The following is a 23469-nucleotide window of genomic DNA, read 5'->3' on the forward strand; positions in this document are numbered from 1 at the left end:
AATTTAATGTTAGAAACTGGTAGTAAGATAGTGATGTGATAAGCCGTAGACATGCCGTTCATAATATACTAATCCAATAAAAACTTCAAAATTATAAAAAAATCACCACCTCAAAATTTTCAATTGCATTTTAAATTCTGATAAAACATCGTCTCAATAGTTATACCACATTTAAGAGAATTCAATTTTTTTTACAGGAGAAATGCACAAAATAAGACTTCTCAGCTCACAATTTAAAAAAATGTTAGATTTTCATTTAAAAAAACATTTTCTAAAATAACATTCTTTACAAACAACATTTCGCATTTTTTCCTACCTTTTCTCACTTTCCTTATCAATCACTCACACATTTTCAAAAATTCCACTTCAAAATGCAAAATTTTCATGAAAATTCCAGCTTCCTTCCACGGGGGGGAGAAGGGCCCTGGACCCTTCAACAGCAGCGCCGCAGTCTGTCCCCAGCCACCCAATGAGCAACATCGTCGACGCTCCTCCCACCCTCATCTGCTGGACGTTCATGAATTCTCTCTCCACTCTCCACTCTTCTACCACAGTCAACCACCAACACTACTGACGAGAGGAGCTGAGCTGAACAACACAACACTGAACTGACTCAAACTTGTAAGTAAAAAAGTGTAAACGAACATCTTCGGCTTCTTCACCTTCAATTGATATTTTTGATATTAATTGATATTTTTAACCTTATCGAGGAACACTTATTTATGTGAACGTATACTCGTCTCGTCACAATGTATGGAACGTAATAATAATAATAATGACTCGATCTTCTCTGTGGTGTTTTTCCATTGCAATAATAAAATAACTAAATTAAAATCATCATCTCCATTGTTCTAAAAAAGAAGACGAAAGTAAAAGTGAACAACTTTTTTAAAAGTTATTATTATTATCAAACAAGTGTGAATTAAAATGGCAGCGACTACAATGGCAGCGCAAGTTGTGACGAACGGAAATCAAAGCGAATTTGGAACCTCACCTTCTCCAAATTCTTCTCCGGTGGGGGTAGGTCAGGTCCAGGGGATCGTGGTGAAAACTGAGGTCGGATGTATGACGACGACATGCCCATCTTCTCCGTCAAGTATGATACTTGGAAATTGTGTAGTTACCACTTCGAATGGGATTAATTGTTCTTCTTCCGATTCTTCAGACAATATGAACATTCATATCAGTAGTGGGGTTTGTGGGGGTGGTGGTGGTGGTGGATTGTCTTGTGGGGCGCAAACGTCACCATCTCCTCCGGCATCGGTGGTAGGTGGGGGTTACGAGGTCACGGTGTCATCATTTATCAACGGCTCGTCGAGTCCGACCCATGTCGTTAATGGGACATCGTCATCATCCACATCCATGCCGAGTCCGGGGGGAGGACAAGGACAAGGCTTTTTTTCCTCGTCGTCAACATCGTCAGGGACTTCTCCAATAATGGTAAAAACAAAATCATTGATTTGTGCATGATTATTATTATTATTCATGTAATAATGCTATTGATCATCAAATCATCACTTTTGTAATCAATTTGTCATTCGGTCGGAAAGAGAGAGAAAAATTGGTCTTGGAAAAATATGAAGGAGTAAACTTTGGTCGTTCACGTTCACGGACGGAAGAAGATTAGTTCGAGTTTATGGAAATAAAAGAAGAAAAGTAATTTTTGTAAGGTTTCTTTCTGCTCTCCTGCGCTTACTAATTTACGATTTAATACTTTTATGAATAACTTTTGTATGAGAAGTTTTGTTGAAAGTTTCCAATTGCGTATAGTTAGAGAATTACTTTTAGTTTTATGGTTTGGTTGGAGAGACGAGTAATACATGACGATGCTGCAAATTTGTGACAAGAAACATTTTTTTCACGCATCAAGAAATACAGTTAGAATTTAAATTCTATTTTTGTTATGTATGTACAAACGTATAATATAGCGACAAGTTGAGAGCGAGGTTTCATTTTTTATTATTAAAGTTTAAAGATTTCCCTAAGCAAAGCGTTTGGTCTACTGCGACATCGTTTAAAGTAGGGGGTTCGGAATATTATTCAATTCATGGTTTAAAATTCTGTCGTCAAACTATGTAATCTATGTAATTGAGTTTTACGTAATAAGTAAGAATGGATGAATGAATACAGCGCAGTTGGACGTAGTCATAAAGAGTTTTGAGTGTATAACTAACTTTTTACGTAACGAAATGATACACTTTCATGTTGGGAAGAACCATTCCATTCGATCCGTTAAAACAAGTAATCATTCCATTATTACATCCAATTCAGCCATGATACGATATGACCTGGGCAGTCAACCATGGAGGTGAATAATTAATGTGGGATCGGCCCATACCGTGATGCTAATTTGTGTCAGTCTTTTACAATTTTTGTTCTGTTATGTTGTTGTCCATTTGGTTGGACTGGACATCATTTGACATTTACTGTCTCCTGCCGGGCCTTCGTTTCTGCTCCGACTGTAATTGCTACCATTCAGTAGTAAAAGTAGTAATTTGTCTAATGGCTAGAGTTGTATAGAGGCGTTTTAGTATTTTCTTCCAGATATTATTAATAACGGTGTGAGTCGGAAATAAGTAATGGTCAAATGGTTTTTAAAGCTGTCGACATTCGCCACCTTCAAATATCGGGCTCAATTAGTGGGAAGAAATATAATGGCTTGTAGCACAGTAAAACACTTATAAGGACATAAATTAGTTTAGAGTTTGGTTTGTCCAAATTTGTTTGCCCTGTCGTCATCATGTTCCATTCATTTCATTTTACTCACTCGTAACCATTATTATTGCTACTTTACTTTCTGCATGAATAAGTTACATACACACGAAGATATCGTGCAAAAGTGTAATAAAGGAGCGTTGAATAGAGTTAGCGTTGACAAATAATGGCGATGAAGAGAGTACAAAGGAAAAAATAAATGAGTAATTAGTCATGCAAACAACGACAGTCGTCGAGTAGAGGTAGAGTGAAAGCACACTGACAGAAAGAAAGAGTTGTGTGTAACGTTTTTTGTTGCTAATTTTATCCAGCTGTTTATTTTGACCATTTAATTTCCGTTGTAAATCCGGTTGGGTAACTATTTTTGGAACTTTGGAGCTTTGTTTGAACTATTCTAAAGTTGTGGGTTGCATTCTCAAATCTTTGGCAAATAGTGATAGATGCGAAACTTTCGAATGAAGGCATTTATTTGTCCATCCATGTACAACGCATTCACATCTTTTTATGTATTTAGTAAGTTGAGAGACGGGATTTATATAACCTCTGGCTCCACGTCTGTTTGGGGGAGATTAACAACTTTTGAATTTCGACGATCTATGTAGATTTACGAGTAGTCAGAGGTCTCCTAGTTCAATCTCCCAGCCTCTGGTAGTGGAAATCTAATTAGCTCTGATAGACAGGCTTTGTAAACATTCAATGTAACAGAGTTACTTACATTATTATACATAAATGGCTACGTTTTGCTAATTTGTATAATGAGCTGAACGTGAAGTCAGCCTAAGAGCTAAATTACTGTCACATTATGCATTTGAATATTTATAAAATTTTGCGAAATGTAAATATTCAGACATTTTAATGGCATGTTGCTGAATTAGTCATTAATAAGATGTTAAAAGCATAGTTAAAGTGACAGGGTAAAAATGGAATCATAAAAGGTGTCGTACAGAAAATATATTGCTGAAATCAAACCTCTATTAATTTTGTCCTCCTGTAAAGTGCGATAAACATTGCAATTAACTGCGCTCTAATTTATGGCTTATTTTATACCAGTGCTATTGAATGTTAGATTTATTTTTGCACTTTAACCTCATTTACAGTAACAAACTTTGTTTACATTTGGTAGCTATTTTTATTAAGATTTTATGGACGATAAATTCTATTTCTTGAAGCAAAAGGACAATACAGAAGATAACTTCACTGATTAATTACCAGAAAATCACAACATTCATTTGAATACAAAAGAATAACTTTGTTTGCAATAGTGCATCAAAACAATTTAATGGCAAATTTTATTATTTGTAGAATAATATAATAAAGCAAAGGGGGCTGATCGATCGTGCATGCAGAATTGCATCTAATACACGAGATTGACTGGTCGGCCTTCAGTAATTTTTTCCAATTAAGCTCATTTGATTTGTGTGTTACGCTATTCTACAATTTTCCTTTATAGCGTCTTCGTGTTGCAATCACATTTTTAAGTCGGTTAGTTTCCTCATTATTGACATTAAAATTCCGCAAGTTGAAAGTGACATCAAAATACAAGTCCCTTCCGACTTAGGTAAAAATAGATACAACTTTGAATTTAGTGAAATATTTGTTATTGCAGCGATATCTTACTGAAAATCATACTATAGATTTATTTATACAATGGTCAATCATATCAAGACAGACACAATATTTCAGTCCATTTTGTTATAACCTCACAGAAAGTTACATGACCCAAGACATTTATTCGTCCAAGTTGGACTCCTCCTTAACTATTTATCATAATATGAACATGTGCAAGAGTTGTCGTATGTGATTATGATAAACTCTGCAAACTTTCTTCGCATTTACATAAGTTCATTTTACTACCTAAAAGTTGACGAGGTTATTGGCTAGCTGCTCGCTTTAAAAATTTTAAATGTATTTACTAGCATTCTACTAATTCTTACAGTGATTTTGTTTCGGAGAGGAGCAAGAATTCTAATTAATTTCGCCAGAATCTTTATAATTTCTTGATTCATATAGCACGTAGAATTTATACAAAGTTGCTCAAATTGTTCTAATTGTTATTTCCACATAAATTAGCAATATATTGCAGACCAGGATGGATGCAAATTGAACAGTATGTGAAGTGCAGTTAATTGATTCACGTACGTATTCATGACAAATGACGGTGGGGTGTAAATTGCAATGTTTATTTAGCAAATATTTACAGTTTGTCCTTTCAGTTTCATTATTACTACATTCATGTCCCTATCCCCAGAGAGGAGCTTGACTTGACTTGTATTTAATTTAAAGACTGGGTTTTCAAACAATAAACAATGCTGACTAGTTTGGTCCAGTATATTATTATGTCGCCGACGACACCAAAATAGCGTATGTAGCAACTTTGCTAGATGTTGTCAAATTGTAATCATGTTCCTTCACTTGCACTACTTCTATTAGGACCGCATTGTCTTGTTAGACTAACTCGTTGTTATGAATCATTAGTTACAAAGGATAGATTTCATTAGGCTCGTTTCATTGTGCATGCATAATAATATCTCTCGAGAGAGTTGGTTGTTGTTGGTTGGTCAATGATATCAGTCCAGTGACATCATGTTTGTGAATGGAGATCTAATTACACTGCCAATTGTGTGTGCGTATCTAGTACATACATACATTCTGCATAGTTTAATTATTCGTAATCATTAAATAATATATGTTGCGATGTTTTTCAACGAACTACAGTCGTCCGGAAACTGGTTAGCTACATATACACTGTGTCCAAAAAGTCCTGACGCTGTCGTCCCGCGCGCGGTTTTGCCTCGTTGTTTTGTTGATTACTTTTATATTTGGAAGTTCCGACAAATTATATTTTTTCCACAATGGGTCCTAAGGTCAAGGTATCTTGTGAACATAAAAGAGTTAGAATACAAACATTATTCAGCGAAGGGTATGGCACCAAAGAAATTTGTCAAAAAGTTCAAGTGTCTCCAAGTACAGTTCGCCGGTGGAGAAACAAAAAACAATTTACAGATAGAAAACGATCCGGAAGACCAAGAGTACTCTCGCCTACCACAAAACGTCAAATAAAGTCCAAAATGTATAGAAAATGTGGAGCATCTGTACGAAAAACCGCAAGAATATTGAATTCCACTCCCCGGTATATGAACAAAAATAAGAATATTTCAAAAAGTACCGTGCACAATTACCTCAAGACAACAAAATGGGGTAAAACTGCATATCGGAGCCAAAAGAAGACTCTTTTAAGTAAAAAAAATGTTCAAGACAGACTTAAATTTGGACAGTTGGTGGAGGAAACTGGATTTTTGACGCCGGGGACGCGTGGTCAAAAATTGAGGGCCAATATACTATTTACGGATGAGACATGGATTGAGCTCCACGGCCAAGGTCACTCTCAAAATCGTAGATACAGAACAGAAGAAAGAATAGACGTTCCTCCGATTTTAAGGCCAAAACACAGCCTTAAGATCATGGTGGCGGGTGGCTTCTGTGCCGGAGGCGTCACGCAACTGCACGTTGTTCCTCAGGGCCAAACCATCAACGCCAACTATTATCAAACCAAAATTTTGCCTACCTATACTCAGGCTATGAGCAGTGGGATATTTAGCAGTCGAAATAATATAGTTTTCCAACAAGATGGGGCTCCAGCACATACCGCAAAGTCGACGATGAAGATTTTAGAGGACGAATTTGAAACGGTGTGGGGAAAAGGGGTGTGGCCTGGAAATTCTCCTGACTTGAACCCCATCGAGAATTTATGGTCCATATTAAAGGATTCAGCATACCAAGACCCTCTTCCCACGACAAGACAAGAGTTACAGGCCCGATTCCAAACCACATGGAATTCGCTTCCGGTTGACCTTTTACAAAAGTTGGCCCAAAGCTTTAAAACACGTGTGGACCAAATGATGACCAACGACGGTGGACACACAACTTACTAGGGTACTTGAAAAAAATGTTTCAAATTAATTATTTCCTTTCCCACTTTTCTACAAGCCAATAAAAATTACTCGTATTTTATGCGTCAGGACTTTTTGGACACAGTGTATGCATTTAAACCAAACAGATTCTGATATGGGTATATGGATGGTCAACAGCATAAACTCGATTACCAAAGATTACATAGATATAATTTTTTTTAAATAAAATCTGTGCGTGTCTCTGCAATGGTGACAAAGCTTAGCGTAATTTAATTTAATTTTTCCTCTCGCATACATACATAACATGGCGACAGAGGGGATTTATTTCTAGAGAAAAATCATCTTTCATGACGCTCCTCTATCTCTAAGCTTGTTATTTACTTTTGAGCCAATCAAGAAGATAATCCATTATTGTTTATCATTCCGCCGAGGCTAATGCAATTAGACATGAATGGAAGAGCATATAAAATTGTTGCCATTACGATGACACGACGATGACAGTATTAAAACTGAAGAAGGTAATTTAAATCCCTTGTTGTTTGAGCCGTCGTTATCTCAAACAATTAGTAGTTAAAGCCAAGAACATAGCGTGAGCCTTGTTCTTGACTTGAAGTATTTTCCTTATAAGCTATTCTATCTTCTTCTTCGTTTTTTACGACTAAAATTGGTGGGTTTGTGTCAATGGGCATATAATGAAAAATAAAATTTAAAATCTTCATTAGAAACGAATTAGCTTGATATGGTTAGCTAGATAAGTGCGAAGTTATAAGGTTTACTGTCTTTAAAAGATCTGACTGAGGTTTCATTCACTCGTTATTAGTTATGATTTGGCACAAGTTGGCAGGGTCATCCTCAAGCAACTATTAGGAAACAATGCAAAACATTGTACGTATTATTTCGATGTATAACGCACTTGAGAAAAAGCTCAATTATTTTTATGCAAATTATTTGTACACGATTTATTTGAATTTTGTAATTTGCTTTTTAACTCTTCTCATGCGTCTTGTCAAGGAGAGGCTGCAATATGTATGTACACAGTTTTGGTGCAAAATCTCTTTTTCCATTTCATCATATTCGCGTTTAATTTAAGTTGGATGATGATCATGAAGAAGGGAAGGTAAATTCTCTTGAAGAACGAAAGGATTTCTTGTGAAATCGATGGTCGGTATTCATATTATCACAAAGTATGTATGTATTTTATTATGTACATAATATTCTTGATGTTAAGTGATTCGTGAAGTTATTCATATTTAATATTAATAATTGTAAGACCTGACGTCTGTGTGGTTCCATATTTTACTTGTACAAGTCATGTTAATTGTCATTTGTCAATCGAATCTTCTTAAGATAGACCACCATGAAAATTGAAAGTCCGTTCGAGCATGTATTTTTATGTATGGTGTTGATTTGAACATTTATTGCAATATTACTGCAAGGTGTCAACGATTGACGATATTAATACAATTTCATATTAATCCCATCGGGTCTCGGATTTCTTGAACTAATCGTTATGAAAGCTGCTGATGTGGCTGTGATATTGACAAATTGAGACGATGACAAGTTATATAAGTCTGAATTTAAAAGAGTGATATTTTTCACACGAGTCAAATTTTTGCTCACTTTGCACATCTTTAGCCATCTTTCAAGCATAAAATAGCTGGCAAATGTTTCTAGCAACTGTTTAAGTCCGTTGGGAAATTGGGAGTGCAATTCTTCTTGTTTTTTAACTTTGAATGAAACTTGAGCAGATGCTGATTGAGTTGAACATGAGAACTTGTTCGTTCCAAGTTATTGCTCTTGAAGGATATCATCTAGCATACATTATGGAATTTTACTTTGTATAATTTTTTAAAGGTTCTATATTTACAATTTGACTTGGTGTCAATTCCCTGCCGTCAGATCGCCCCCATTAATTCCCCGTCATCAAATCAGAACCACTCTAGTCAGAAATTGTTTGTTTAAGGACTATGGGCAAAAACTATGACAAGAAGAATGAGTAGAATTTGTATTACAAGAGAAGAGAACCACTAATTGCAATTACAGGAAGCTGATAACGAGGATGATGATGATTGAGAGGAAGATGTTTTTGCACCAATCCACTTAATAATGATGGCTAACTATTTGCTACCAAATACGGTGGAAAGGTTATGAAATGATTGGCATTTTTATTTCGTTTAGTAGGAATAGATCTTGATCTTCAAGGGCAAATTATGAGCGAGCAAGATGAGTTTGGTTGGCTAGCCTAATTTAGTTGTTTTTCTTATCGTACTGTTCTATTTTGAACCTGACATTATTGACGATAGGTCAGTGTTATGTATTTTTGATAAGATACCAATGTTTGAACGGGCGATATCAGCAAATAAATATTATGGTAACGATTTATCAGACATTGACTTGATGACTCAATTCATCATCACACACGACTGTTAACAGAAGATCATGTCCAAATCGAGTCATATACATGTTTCTACGAATTGATTTGTGGTGAAGGCCAAAAATTTCTGTATATAGGAAGTCTGGTTTGACTGGAGAATTAAAGAATTCCTTGTATTTTGTTATGCCAAGAAGAAGATTGTGAAATGACATTATTTTTAATTGAAATGTTTATACTGCGCATATCTAAACCATTTCTAGATAAAATATTATTTTGGTCTGTTCCATTCCATTATCTAAATATTCCCTCCGTGATCACACATTCGTCCTTCTTTCTTCTTGGTGTTATAAAAAACCTTTGATCCTAAACTTACATCTGGCCAAAACTGCTGTTCCTTTTCGTTCGAGTGAAGCATAAGCATAACGTAAGAATAATAGTAACGAAGCAAGTCCTGTAACGGTAATAATGCACGTGAATTAGTTGTATTCGGGTTCGCAGAGTGAGTGTCCCAGTCCAAAAAGAGGAACAGATCTGACAAAGAAGAGCGTGATGCTGATGCTGTACGTCTAAAGGCAGCTCCCCTTTTCCTGGTTTGGTTCCCTTCACGAGCTTCTTCTTCCTTCCCTTTTAGCCTCCGAGTAATAAAACTTTGTCCGTGTTAAACTTTTGAGGGTTACATTTTCTTTGTGTTGCGTTCTTCTCTTATGTGACTGATCGTGAGTCAGGCAGGAGCACATGATTTACTTGAATAGCTAAAGGCTACACGGACGAGACGGCATCATCTAACACATATGGTTGAACCCAAAAGCATGCAGCATATTTGGTCCCTATTTGGTAGGATGACAATTTGGGTCAAATCCATGCCATGCCATGCCGTATGCATTCTATTCATTCACGGTATACATAAATCGTTATTTTCTCTCACTCTCGATAAGTCGCATGGATTGGGATGATTAGACGAGGGTAGTAGAATAAACAGCCAGGGAAGGAAACTTTTCGCTTTTATTGTCCCTTGTCCTCCTCCACGAGTAGATAAGTTAGTTTAGTTTGTCAACAAATTAAATTTGAATAAAGATCCATTGTTTCAAGACAGAAATGCGGATCTGCACTTGACAGAAAGAAATGTGTAGCGTAGGTAGATTATAGAATAATAAATATATAATAAATGACAATATTGTTTCGTGGTGGTATTCGAGAACAACTTTCTTATTATTAGCAAGAGGTATGAGGAAATTGAAAATTGCGTTTTATGCAGCAACACCTACTTTTAAAATTTTCTCGTGGCATGGTCAAAAGGATCGAACACACTTACGTATGTGTGTGCATACGATCGTGGGTTTGGTCCCATCTGGAATTTTACGTAACTGCAAACCTCGAATATCGGTTATCTGGAGATCTATCTATCCTCCTGTTATTCCTTTGCTCCTCTTCTGGTTCATTTCATGGCTTCCTTCCTCCTGTCTGCTTTCGTCTCCTTTCAAACAACGTTGGGCAATTTTTTTTAGGATACCTCAGTCTCACTTCACTCAATCGGCGTTTTGTTTAGCCGAGAGAGGATCGAAGCTCTTTTACTTGCTTGTAGTAAGCTTAGTACATATACTTCCTGTAAAAAAAAGCTTCTTGTTGGATAGTAAAGAAGAAGAAGCAACTGATCCCTAAAAACGAATGGGCTTTTATGTTCGGCTGCATGAATTCGGTTAAAAACGGATGCGTCAACCCACAATCATCACGTTAAAGGAGACGTGATAAAAATTACAACGGAGCCATTGCAAACTTTTTTTGCTATCGATATCATTATTTTATCATCGTCGAGAATATAGCATATCTGCAAAATTCGGTTCGATTTTTTGGCAATGTTCCAAATTTTGGCTTTTCTTCTATCTTTCTATTTTTTGAAAGAGGTTGCGATATTGCTTCACCTCTGTGAAATACTTTTTGGACATAAAGAGCAAGAAATATAAAAGTACATGCATGGCGATTGGCGACAGTGGTGCTTATATGGGATGGATGAGGATGCTATTTCTAGAGAAAGGGGGAAAGAAGAAGAGAAAAATATTTTGCTAGCTAAACATTTTGAACATGACATTTCTGACCATCTTGCTAATATCATCTTTGAATATCTTTGTGATCAATCGCCGTATCGTAGATAATTGTAATTGAGTTGGATTAAACTATCAAACACTTTGGTGAAAACTGTCTAGTGTGAATTTCAAATTCAAATCTTGAGATCCGATGTATGATCCTGATGGTTATCCAAATTGACTGATGACTTGATACAGTAGTTTACTCATTGTATTTGTAACCCTATGACATGTGTGTGATATGTCATACAGACAACAATACCACGACATGCAAATAGCTGAAAAAAAATTATTATGGAAAGTGGTAGGACGCCAAAGCCAAAAAGTTAAGCCAGAGAGGTGGCTGCATATATAAGACGACGACGATGATTTCCATATCTGCAAGTTAATTAATATTGCAGCAGTCTTTGTTGGCACAAATAATAGTATTATTATATTCTTCTCCATTTAGATTTATTCATGAGTGAGTGAGCATATTTCTATAATAATATTTCATACTCAGCATCACCAGCAGCATTGTTGTTTGCAAAGAGGTTGCAGCGAGGTGACGGCCGGTTGGGCAATATCTTCTAAAAAATGCAAGCCGTTTTATAAATGAAGTGCAAAGTGCAGAAAGATGATGAGTTGTAGCAACACAAAGTAGAATGTAATACAATCGAAGAGACAAAACATGTTCTGCATACTTATGCGTATCCATTTTATATTGTCCGTGTGGTAAATGTAAATGTACTGTTCTGGGGACAGGAAAGAACGCTAAAGGTTAATCCATACCATTTATTTGCGTTTTCTTGGGCAGTTTTGTTCCGTGGGAGAGAAGAAGTGACTGAGAAAGACATTTGTTTTATTGGGGGTGATGAATTTTCCAGACGTCCCAATCAGAGAAGGGGAACCAAACCAATTACTGTTGTCAAACAGTCAAACTTTGGCTGGATTCGATCTAATACGTACGCATATAGCGGAAATGGTAGGATAGAGAAGACACTAATAAACATGTAGGAAGTGGAGAATACGTGCATAAGTGTAGTTGTTTGATTTTGTTGGTAAGTTTGGTTTGTATATGAGTGAACACGAGAAACTTTTGTTTCACGTTGTTTGAAATCTAAATTAAGCTCGAGGGAAAGGAAAGGAACATAAAATTGCGTTGTCACATCAAAACTTCGTCTTCCTCGAGTAGGAAAATCCACAAACCAAAGCCAATATTTTTTCTACAGAGATGCGTCAATACCTATTATTGTAGTTATGCATTAAGTTGTAAGTTGTGCGTAGTAGTGAATTTATTTATGTAGATAAACCCAAACTTACTGCATGCATGTACTTACAATTAAATTCCATGTCACAAAGGGGGGTACCTTGTTGTGACAAGCCGTTGTTTCGCCCGTCCTTAATTTCATTGAATGAAGATAAACGTTCCTTGGCAGTTGCGTTAAGTCATTTTTGCATAATGTATCTTGTAAGTTTTCTACTACAAAGTAAATTTATTTCCAAAAAAGATAGTGATATGACAATTAAGTTGTTTGAACAATCTGCAGGGTCAGTCAGTGAAGAGAAGCATCTGCATTTCATGTCTGATGAAGTCATCACAGCAGGGATTAAGAAAACAGATAACTATAATAGAATCGATTTAAGAAGTAGCATTGAACGTGATTGACAGCATGCGACATACACAATCAAATGACACATTTATCCCTGAAGAAGACGCGCTCGTCACTGTCCATCCAACCAAGATTACACTTTTACATTGGCGAGTCAGACTTGGATAATGTGCATTTATAAAACGGAGAATAGTTTTTTTTGCAATCTGACTAAAATAAATTGGTACAAATTATTCTTTTCGAAACTGATATCATTGTAGGTGTTGGTTTATGTATTTATATATTGAGGCTGTTTTTGTGTGGAAAGCATTGTAGGTAGCCTCAAGTCAGAAAAATTGAAGTCAGTCAGTAAGTAGTAGCGATTTAATCACTGAAAATATGTCCTTACTCACTAATCAGCTACATACGTAACTAAGTATGGAATTTGGTTACAAAAGTCGGAATCATTCATTAGTATTTGTGGTTTTGCAACAATGGGATTCACGTCACGAACAGGACAGGATTTATTTTTTCTATACTTTACTTCATAAGATCACTGCTTAGTGAAATATCGGTATTGTCATCGCTAATATTACTACCTGTCGAATCATCCTTTCTTTTCTTCTCTTTGGCTGGAATATCTTTGGAATATTTATGATCTTGAAGGGCATAAACTGCATTTGTAAAATTGACTCATTGTTGGTTACTTACGATGGTGTGAAGTAATTCATTAGTATTCCATAAGCAAGTAGTAGCGCAGTATTGTTGTCTGTATAGATTTGCAGAATTCATTTAAGATTCCATGATTTTGATTAATGAATTGGAGAACGCTGCTCACAATCTTTCCAAAATAAGTAATGTAACATAAATTTTATACGATTTTGTGGTTGGTAAAGTATGCTAAAAATGCAATAAAAATATTTTGGCAAGGCAAGACGAATATATCAGTTTAAAAACAATGTGTCAATGCAGTGAGTTAGTTTATTTTCATACAAAAAATATGTGCTTATATAGCTATACGCACATAATTAGGGTAAGGATAAGTTGATCACGATTTTGTTGTAAAGTGTTTATTTGTACCACGTCGTTCGTGGTGGGATAGTTAGTTATCTGTGACCACAACAAGGATACTCACCTGTTCCTTTATCTTAGCAAGCAATGTCCCTTAGCTTATTTTATAGAAGAATTTTACTACGACTAAAATTTTAATTTATTAACGTTCGCATAATTTTTCTCAAATTTTGGCATTTACTTTTTCGCTTATTTGTGATGTATTATTTGATTGCTTCTGCCAATTTTGCAATCTCGTTGCTCATCGTTGCTGTTCGCGTGCCGATAAATATAATACATTTGTTTGAGCAGCCTTGATGCTTTGTAAAGTGGTATTATAATAGGAATACAACAACTCTTCTAGCTGTCTGTCTGCCTGTCTTTGTAATATCGTGGTCATGTCATACTATCACTATCTATGTATTCTACCTACTATGTTTGTCTGATTGTAAAAAAAATTCCACTTGTGTAGTAATAATGAGAAGATTACTATAATGTAGTTCCATCATCATTACTAATGACAGCAAAGATGAATCTTCACTTTTTTTGGTGGTTTTGAATATCTGTTTGAAAATGTCACCTTGACAGGTGCTATACTGCGACAGCGCTTCTTCGTCTCATTAGTTAATTTATGTCTGGTTTCAATATTAAGCTGAGTCATGCTTTATCCAAAATTTGAATATGATTAGTTATGCCCGGATTTTAATTTGTAAACTGCACGAACCGAATTAGGGAAGACCTCTGCCTAAAGGCAATTCAAGTTGGCTTTTTTACTTGAAAAACATCAAAAAAACCTATTCCGAGTATTTCTCATACAGGATTAAATACACGAAAATTGAAGGTTTTCTTTTATCCCATGTGTCCTATTTTCATTTTGAATTAAAGATTACTACTCTACAAAAGGAACTTTGTATTGAAAGGGATTACGACTAATGAGATCATATTTTTGGGAAAAAGAAGCCTGGTTCGCATTTATAACGTAGTGCTATTTATTCGAAAAAGCTTTTCCTGGTGTTATATATACATTCATATGTAATGTACGGACTGACTATACGGAACTAGCAGCGGAACTGTTTTAGGTGTGGTCTCAAGCTCTAAATTACAGGGTTGGATGGTTGAAACGAAAAGCAACACTTGATCACGTTCGCTTGTATTTTCTCTAATGATCAGCTCAAACTGAAGGAGGGATGGCAGTAAGCCAGCGAGGTCTGCTTAATTCACATCAGGTTATGCAGTAATAGGCTGTTCCTTTTATAATAGAAAGTCTCATTAATCCAGAGCTAAAAGTCTACCTATGTGAATACATGCGCCTACTCACGATTTGCTTTCACCTACATATATTTTTGCATCCTTGTGAAAATAGGGTGTGCACATGATTGAGTATAAAATTATGTAAACTGAAGGAAGCATTAATGCGTGATGGGGAGTTGAGTTGTAATGAAAAAGTTTAATTTGCCCGAAAAAGCTTAAAGTTCTGGTGAATTGTTACTGTTTCGAGTTTAATGTTGATTTTGTAATCCAAAATTCAAAGAGAATGTTTAAAACACCGGATTACATCTGCAGCTTATGTATATTTTATTTAATTCTGTTTGAGCTAGCTGCGTGTGCCATGTCGTAATAATAAGCTTGTGATATTACATACATTTATATTATAACGATTTTAGGCAAGCTTTTCAATCTCACTTTTGTTTTGTGCCACTTTTTATGCTCCACGACAGCCCTTATTGAATAAGAAGTTCTTGTAATATGTTAACGTGTACTCCTTTTCACCAAGCTAACATACTTTGGCACAAAAATAACGATTCTTTGATAACTTATCAACTCTCGGTGGGTCATGTGCCCTCCATTTCAATAAGTTGAACATGTTCTAATGCATTTTTCATGTTGAGCTGGTACTTGTTTTCGTGGATATACATTTTTCAACTGGTTTTTATTAAGCATTAATGAAAGCGGAGTAGAAGTAGAAGCATTGTTTTGCTTATGTCTCAAAGTACTTTACTTATTATTTAGGCATTTGCAAAATAGTAAAAGGAGTATGGTTCAAGATTTATGCTAAAGTAAATTAGAGGATACACAGCGTTTAAATAACCTCTTGATTGTTTTTGAATGAGTTGGCTAAAACCGGAAATTTGCGTGTTGAGAAAGTTTACTTTCCAGCATTTCACTCCTGTTCCTCGTTAGACCAGCAGCACCGAGTTTGTTTTGATCATCCAGTCTCGGACGAGGAGGGTGGTACTGTAGTCTTGTTAGTGTTTTATTATTGTTTATTCTGTATTTCATCATGAGAAGAGGAAAGCAAAGTGGTATACGTATCTGTACTTATATCGAGAGAAAACCTAGCTGAAGGGGTTTTGACTGACAGTAATTCGATTTTCGATGATGGGCCCGTATCTGTCATGCTAATTTAGGTATATGGAGTTCTACTTTACTGCATGGGATGGGCTATGCTCTTTACAAATAAAAGCACACTTTTGGGTTGACGACAGAATATTGATAAATGACTCTGGGCTATTTTCTTGTGTTTTATGTTTATGAATGATAAATTTTGTGATGTTTGAAAATGTTTCTATTTTAATTGCAGGTAAGTTTTGTGTGCCGAACAAGCTGTGGTTGAACAACATACTCTCACTACCCAATCTCTCCTGCTGTATATAGTACGTAAGCGATGATTTGACAAATATAAGTTGCATTGGCTTTCTCCATCAACATGATATCATGCTTCGAGGGGGATTAACTCATTACATAAATTTGCATTGGACCAAGCGATATGGTATCATATTTCAGTTTGTCAGTTTGACTTTGCTTTCTTTCTTTAAAGCCAAACTGCGCAATTCTAAAACAATGAAATCGCTACCTACGCTGATGGCGTTCATTTCAGGACTTCAAGTCAACCACTTGAAAATTCATAGCGTTTGTCTGTCTATCAATGATGCAAATTTGGGTGAAAGAATAGAGCCAGACGTCTGCATGAAAATGCATCACATAAACTTGATTTTAGCTGCAAGTCGAACTAACAAAGTTCTAATAATAGCAGCGTCGTAGTTAATAACACTTTGGAATTTTGAAGTGAAAGTCAGAATATTCAGTTACCACAACATGCCTGCATCGACGTCGTCTTTCTCCATGTCTGTCTGCCTGTCTGTCTGAGGTTTAGTTTATTATTCTTGACATAAATTAAAAATCTTAGTGGTAGGTGAAAATTTCACTAGAGAGAAAGATTATAAATCTGCTAGTTGAAAGGTATATAGATGTGTCAGACTAATTAATAAAGTTGGGGTGCTGAAACATGCAATTCTACTCTCACCACCGACACCATCACGAGGGATGAGTTGAATGGTGACGGAAGATTAAAATTTATTCAGAATTTTCCTCCATTTTTGGAAGAGCTGTAGAGAAGAGAAAGACAAACTATTTTATTTCATTTCCAGAGTGAGCTTGATCTGTAGAGTCAGATGAAGATAAATCGCAGTTATAGCCAATTTATGTCATTATTGGCAGAATTGTCAGATTAAATCTGCAGCAATGATTGACCTCTAGCTTTGTTCTATCTCTTTCTGGTTGAAATCTGATCCTAAAAATAACTTGGCATTTTAGTTTGATTATTAAATCAAGCCTGACTGCGACTGAAACTTTGGCAGTAACGATTCGCCAGGAGAATTATCGTCATTAGTCACCACCACACGGATAACTTTGGTTTGCCTGAATAAAAATTGATGGCGATCATTAGAATCCTTTTGTCTGGCTGTAAATAACAGGCCAAACTTTTTATGTGTAACGGCAAATATTTCACAAAGATGGTTGATATCTGTCAAATCGTAATCAGATGACTTTTTCCCTGCAATCATATAATCGGAAGTTATATATACATAGTTGGGAGAAACATTGGCAAAGAGTGTAAGGTGAAGGTCATGCATTCAACTATTTACTGGCGATTTCACGCAACTTGAAGTTTTGAAGGGAAACCTACGCCAAAAATTAGACATTGACAAAGAAAGAAAGGAAGAAATAGGATAAAATCAACAGCGACCCGTAACTCCTTTTTTTACAACTCCATCAGATATTCCACCCTAAAAATAGAAAGATAAAAACTGGATCGTAAATTTGTTTTAAACTTCCATCCCACTACTCGGCGTTCATGGCAGTTCACTCACTGACTCACGGTATATGGCATCTCTTACGGGTGGGAGATGAAAGTGAATTGTACATTCATTCAGCGAAGAACAAGGATAATAGAAGTGGGTGCACTTGGAAATCTCACTCAACTTTACTCTCTGCATTACATTGTCTGGCCGTGTAGAGATGTTTGGAATTTATTCAGACTGCCTCGTTCTTGCATTTCCTTCACCTCACTTTTTCTACCTACTACACACTCCAGAAAGGATATGAGGGAAAGGCGTCGTACAATTTCCACATCTTTCGGTGCATAGCATTGTGTTAAGTACACTACCCGCGTCCTTCTGACAAGCTTAAAGTTGTTGAGTAGAAAGTAGAGTGGGGGCTTAAAACGTCCACTGTATACGTACGAATGTATGTACCAGGGCTCTAGTTTAGTTTGGTTTGAGTCTCAAGTGTGGTGAAGTAGGGAAACCCGGGTTTTCGGAGAATATACCGCCATCCGTGGCGGCAACGGGCATTTCGGAGTTGGAGTTTGTCCTTCAGCTGGATAGAGAAAGCTGCAGGGTTTGTTTGGCAGAGGAGGAGAAAAGTTGGTTGCTGGTATTTGATGAGCTGAGGCGTAGTGAATGATTGAGATTTGGAAACTCAAAATTGTGTGGATTGCGGAAAATGGATTCGAAATTTATTTAGCTCATATGTGTTCCACTTCCACCAAATGGCTATTTGCAACGCAGCTATATATATAATTACATAAATTGATAAGAGTCGTTTTGATCACAATTCAATTTCGCAAGGAGTGGCAAAAACGATTATGAAACCGATTTCATAAACTTCAAATAGCCGGTGGTCACCAAAATCTCATCTCGACAAATTGGCTGTCTGTCAAACACTGCCTTCCTTTCCTTGCCCTGCTTTCCTACCTACGCAAAAATTCAACTTACCCCTACCGACCGACCAGAAGAATGGGTCAACCAGTGGACAATTCACATCACGTGGCTTATAAGTAATTAACACAATTGATATTTTGTGTGTTGAAATAACACACAAGGCTCCAGCACGGCGGCTTTGTCAGGTTTGGAGGGAAAGTGCCGATGAATGAAGCAAGCAAGCACGTAGACTGAGGATGAGAAATGAGACGGACAGTCTCAGACTGTTAGGCTGGGATTTTTTGGTAGCGTCTCGTCGTCGTCGTCGTATACTGCGACGACACAAACACCTTATTGCTTATTTTTGCCACCACAGCGGTAGTAATTCCCTGTTTTGTGTGCTTTCTCAGCTGGAAATGAGCGCAATTTTATTTCTCAGTTAAAAATCATTATTTATTTCCTGAGTGACTGCGAGTGAGGGAACTGATACAAATAAATCATTAAATTCGGTTGGTGTTGCTAGAATTAATCGAACAAGTGCGAATATTGTTTAGTCGTTTGTGTTTTGTGCAATTGTTGAATCAGTGAATTAATTCAAGATGATTTCAAATCATGTCGTCGACTCGGTACTCCCACCCTTCATTGAAACTATTGTTTTGGAAAAAATTAAAGTACAAGAAAGTAAAATGGGATGGAAAAGCAGTAAAATATTCTCCAAGAAAGTTTATTATAGTGCAGCTCGTGGTTTCTCCTCATCTCTTATGAGTTACATCGATCTATGTAAGTTCATACATACCTGGTAACCCAGTAGTATTAATTCTTGAGCAACGTTTGACTTGCAAATCTAATTTATTTATTTAATTAACAGCTTTACACTTTTTGCTAAGTATTTAACGTAGTCTTTGTTTACTTTGCGCTAACACTTTTACTTTCATTTCACTACTCTTGGCTAACAGGGTCTTCAACAACGCTAACAAGTCTCAAGGTCGTCACCGCTTCGTTGGCGTCGTCGTCATCATTGTCGTCAAGTCTTTGCAGTTTCTGCGGACGTTGTGTAATGACACCAATTGATGGACTGGACGACGACGAGACAGAATTTATTGTAATGCCCCATCCGGAATCATGTTGCTGTGGATTGTGGGTGAGACTGCTTATCAACAAGGAATTGGAGGCTGAATGGGATGAGTTAGAGAATGAGATTTGGGTTCGTATCGCTTTTTTTGCTTTTATTTTAACAACTGGGTTATATATTATATTTAATGAGACTGTTTTATTTTTCCTTACTAACAATTTTTAAACTTGGTTCGTTAGTTGGATTGAAATGTTTTATTGATTGAAGGCTCAGCCAACTGTATGAATTGGTTAATTAAGTAAGTTTATGTGTGTGGAGAAGATGTGTATGAAAATCACGGAGGGAATAGTGTACAAGTGCACCCACCGGGCTTATTAATCTTGTCGGAATTCAGCTCCTGGTGGAAAAGTGCTTCTTGTGCCAGATTTGTCTACCTTCCTGTTAGTGATGTCTTATCTTTTTGTATCTGAAGCTGAGGTGTAGTCATGTCATGCTGAGTTTCTGTTCCAGGAAGAGGAGAGTTTACTTTTCTCCTCAGTATTTTGCTTGTATTGCTCCGTAATAAAGCACCCCATGAATACTTTGGGGTACAGTAATAAATTTAGAGTAGGAGGTAGAGCTGACATTGAAAGGAAATGCTTGGCTGCTTTTCCTCCTCTTTTTGCATGGAAAGAATACCGTAATGTGGCTACTTTTCCTACGTAAATCCAACTTGCAAGATTACCAGGGAGAGAGAGAGACGACTAACTTTCTCCAGCAGTTTTCTTAGCTCCTGAGCATTAGGAGGATGTGGCCATTCTTTTGGAAAAGAAAGCAGGAAAATTAAGGTCCATTGTAGGATGTCAGTTGTTCTCAGCATGCTCATCGTCCTCGTCCCCGCCACCGTGATGGTGCATATACCTGAAAAAGATTAGGATTAAAGCGTAGAATACAAAGGTGGAGAGATGATCTCGCTGTGAAATTGTTGGTAGGAGGCGAGGAGGAGGAGGCGACCCCAATTGCCATTAGTTCTCTTCTGTCTCGAATATGGTTTCAAATACATAAGTGGAAATATAGAGGTGATGGTTCGAGTTGGAGTAGTTTTCTCCGTCCTTCATCTCGTCCCTATATATATTATTCCAAAGATTTAACACCAGATTCACTTTGGTTTTTGGGTCGGACTGCCCAAAGACATAGAAGAATAGATAGTTGGCTAGAGTATGCATGCACCTCGAATAGAATGGCACGGCGCCTTGAATTGCTGAGCATACAAAGTTGAAGTTTGTGCTTGGGAAGAAATAAAATTATGGGATTGGAAAGTTTCAAGTTTATTTATGAAGATGCTTTTGCTGTTCTCTCAAGAGCGGAGGAGAGCAGCACCACCACCTCAATTCTATTCGTCGGATGAGTACTTTGGAATGAAAGATTAGGTGCGATGCAGCTTTTTGATATCGTGCATCATCAGCAGTCGTAAGAATTGGGCAACTGGGTGTTTTGTTAATAATGTCTGGAGATTCATAAGGTGTCGAGTTTAATTTGGGGCCGTATTATTTTCCCGTCTTTTGTGGAAAATATAGAGGAGAAAGCAAGATAGAAATTGCGATGAAGGAGGAGGAGGAAGAGGAGGACTTCTTTGCTTTACTTCATGATCTATGCAGCCTTCTTTGGCTCCTGGTCCGTCTGTAATATTACTTTCGAGTTTTAGTAGTAGAGAATAGGAACAAGTTTCATTTTGGCTGTGGGCATGCTCATCCTAAAACTCGAATCCTGTTCTTTTACTGATGTTCTTCTTCCCACAAGTTAAAATAGGGTGACGTGGAAGAGAGTGGTAAAGTGGATTCGGAGAAAGTGGTAAAAAATTTGGTCTGGTTTGGTAGTTTTTTTCTCCCTCTTCGCATTACTTTTTTTCTACCGGATTTCTGAGGTCGAGTCGACTGTCTATGACTTTCACCTGGAGGAGGAGGAGCAGAGCCTCAGAGAGAGAGAGAGGGAGCAAACTAGTTGAAACGTGAGAAGCGTTAATTCACTTTTTAATGTCACTAGAATGTAAATGATGATTAATATCTTGTCAGCGGTGGGACGTCTTTTTGCTGATGTGATATCTGGTATAATATTAGATAGATCCCACTTGGTAGACGTGCAATCGATAAGACAGATTGTGATGTGATGAAAGATATCATATACGGAATGGGGAGTCTAAATTGGACTCTTTTGATGTAAACTTATGTCACAGATGGTGGATGGATGATTGTTGAGAGACAGGGTGGAAAATGGAAAGTAACATCCGTTGTTCCTTTTCAGAAGAAGAAGGCGAAAAAGTTTGGAGAAAGTTTGCTTTCATAATCGCCCTGTATCACGACCGCCTCCGCAATCTAGCCTCTGTATTATTGCATATTATTATATACAATTTGATACAATGAGAATAATAAGAAGTCTTCATTGTTATGAGTTTTACAAAATTCATTTATTGTTTCAACTTTTCTGGGAAAGAAAATCTTGTGTCCACTTGAGGACCACTTATTTAATATCGGCTGTAATAATAATAAGCTAGGTGGTACTTGGGAATGATGAAGTTTGAGGTTTCTGAGAATCAAAATTTATTTCGTTCTCCCGAGAAGAAAGACTTATTAACCTTGTTCAAAAAGTTTTAATTTAAAAGTTTTGCAGAATATTTAATAATCTGCGTGCGACTTGGTCCACAACTCTTTGTGCTTGGTTTATGTAAGTAAGTACGTTTACTAGTAATGAAACCTAATGCTTTTGTTGTTGGTGAAAGAAGGTGAAGCCCACATCTGAAACCAGGTGGAGAAAAGGGACGACAAAGTGGTTTCATTTCATCATCTTCTTATGATGATATGAAAGTGAGTCCTTATAAGTTTTCGCTAACAGAGAAAGAAGAGCTCGAGGATATAACGCTTGCCAACTTTCTTCGTCGCCAAACCAGCGCCGGCGACTAACTCGTCACCACCAGCATCACCACCACCGCTGAGAAAGAGAAAGGTCTCCTCCTGATTTGATTACATTTAAGTACTCAACTATCTCGTCTTGTACATATTACTCACCAGATAAAAACTTGAATTCAATCAAAACAACCTCCGCACGAAGTTAAAAGTGGAACTAGAGTCTAAGTGAGGTAAAGATTGGTACTTGTTAAAGCTCTGGCTCCCCCTTATCGATTCGACACGTACGTCATGTGTGTACAAAATTATCTAAGGCTGGAGCGGTGGCTTGGTTGGTGTTATTCATTCATTGCTTTATTAGGTTGGGCGTGAAGGAAATAATTTATTATGTGTTTTTCATATTCTGAAAACTTTGTGTTGGTGGCCGAGTAAAAAAATAGTTCGGAGAGATAGGTAGTAGTGGTAAATTGAATTGCTTCTTGGCCAGGCGAGAGTGTCAAAGTGAAGTCGAGTGCTTTTCCTACATGTATGTTGCTTGGTTCTCATCATGATGAGTTTTCCCCAAGTAAGTAAATAGTACAAGACACGCACACACACCCAACAGGAGAGAGATATAGGGCCACTTCATCTTTATCTTGTATTTACTGCATAATGCGGATTCTTTCCAATTAACGTTGAGCTCATCTCTTCGGTGTATGTACGTACGTACGTGTGTATGTTTTGGTAATAAGAAAGGAAAACTTGATCCAATATGTGGTCGTCTCGCAACTTTCTCTCCCTGCTGTTGATCTTCCTCCTCTAGAGACAAACCTGTCTCTTGTACTTCTTCTCTCC

The 23469-nt window shown here is 36.8% G+C and overlaps 1 protein-coding gene across 7 annotated transcripts in view; it reads left to right on the plus strand.

The window, feature by feature from the left end:
• Positions 1 to 540: 540 nt before the first annotated feature.
• Positions 541 to 23469, plus strand: part of LOC110849570 (RNA binding protein fox-1 homolog 1-like) — a 55577-nt gene continuing 32648 nt past the window's right edge. For 4 of the 7 annotated variants that reach the window (XM_035851177.1, XM_035851179.1, XM_035851178.1 and 1 more), the window contains exon 1: positions 541 to 1440. In XM_035851177.1, the coding sequence (XP_035707070.1) occupies positions 928 to 1440 (513 nt within the window). In that variant the 5' untranslated portion in view covers positions 541 to 927. Of the gene's footprint in view, positions 1441 to 19640; positions 19889 to 23469 lie in introns of those variants that run through there. The other 3 variants (XM_022097003.2, XM_035851176.1, XM_035851181.1) reach the window with 2 other exon arrangements.

This window comes from Folsomia candida, unplaced genomic scaffold (genome assembly GCF_002217175.1).
Source record: "Folsomia candida strain VU population unplaced genomic scaffold, ASM221717v1 Fcan01_Sc004, whole genome shotgun sequence".
NCBI lineage: Eukaryota > Metazoa > Arthropoda > Collembola > Entomobryomorpha > Isotomidae > Folsomia > Folsomia candida.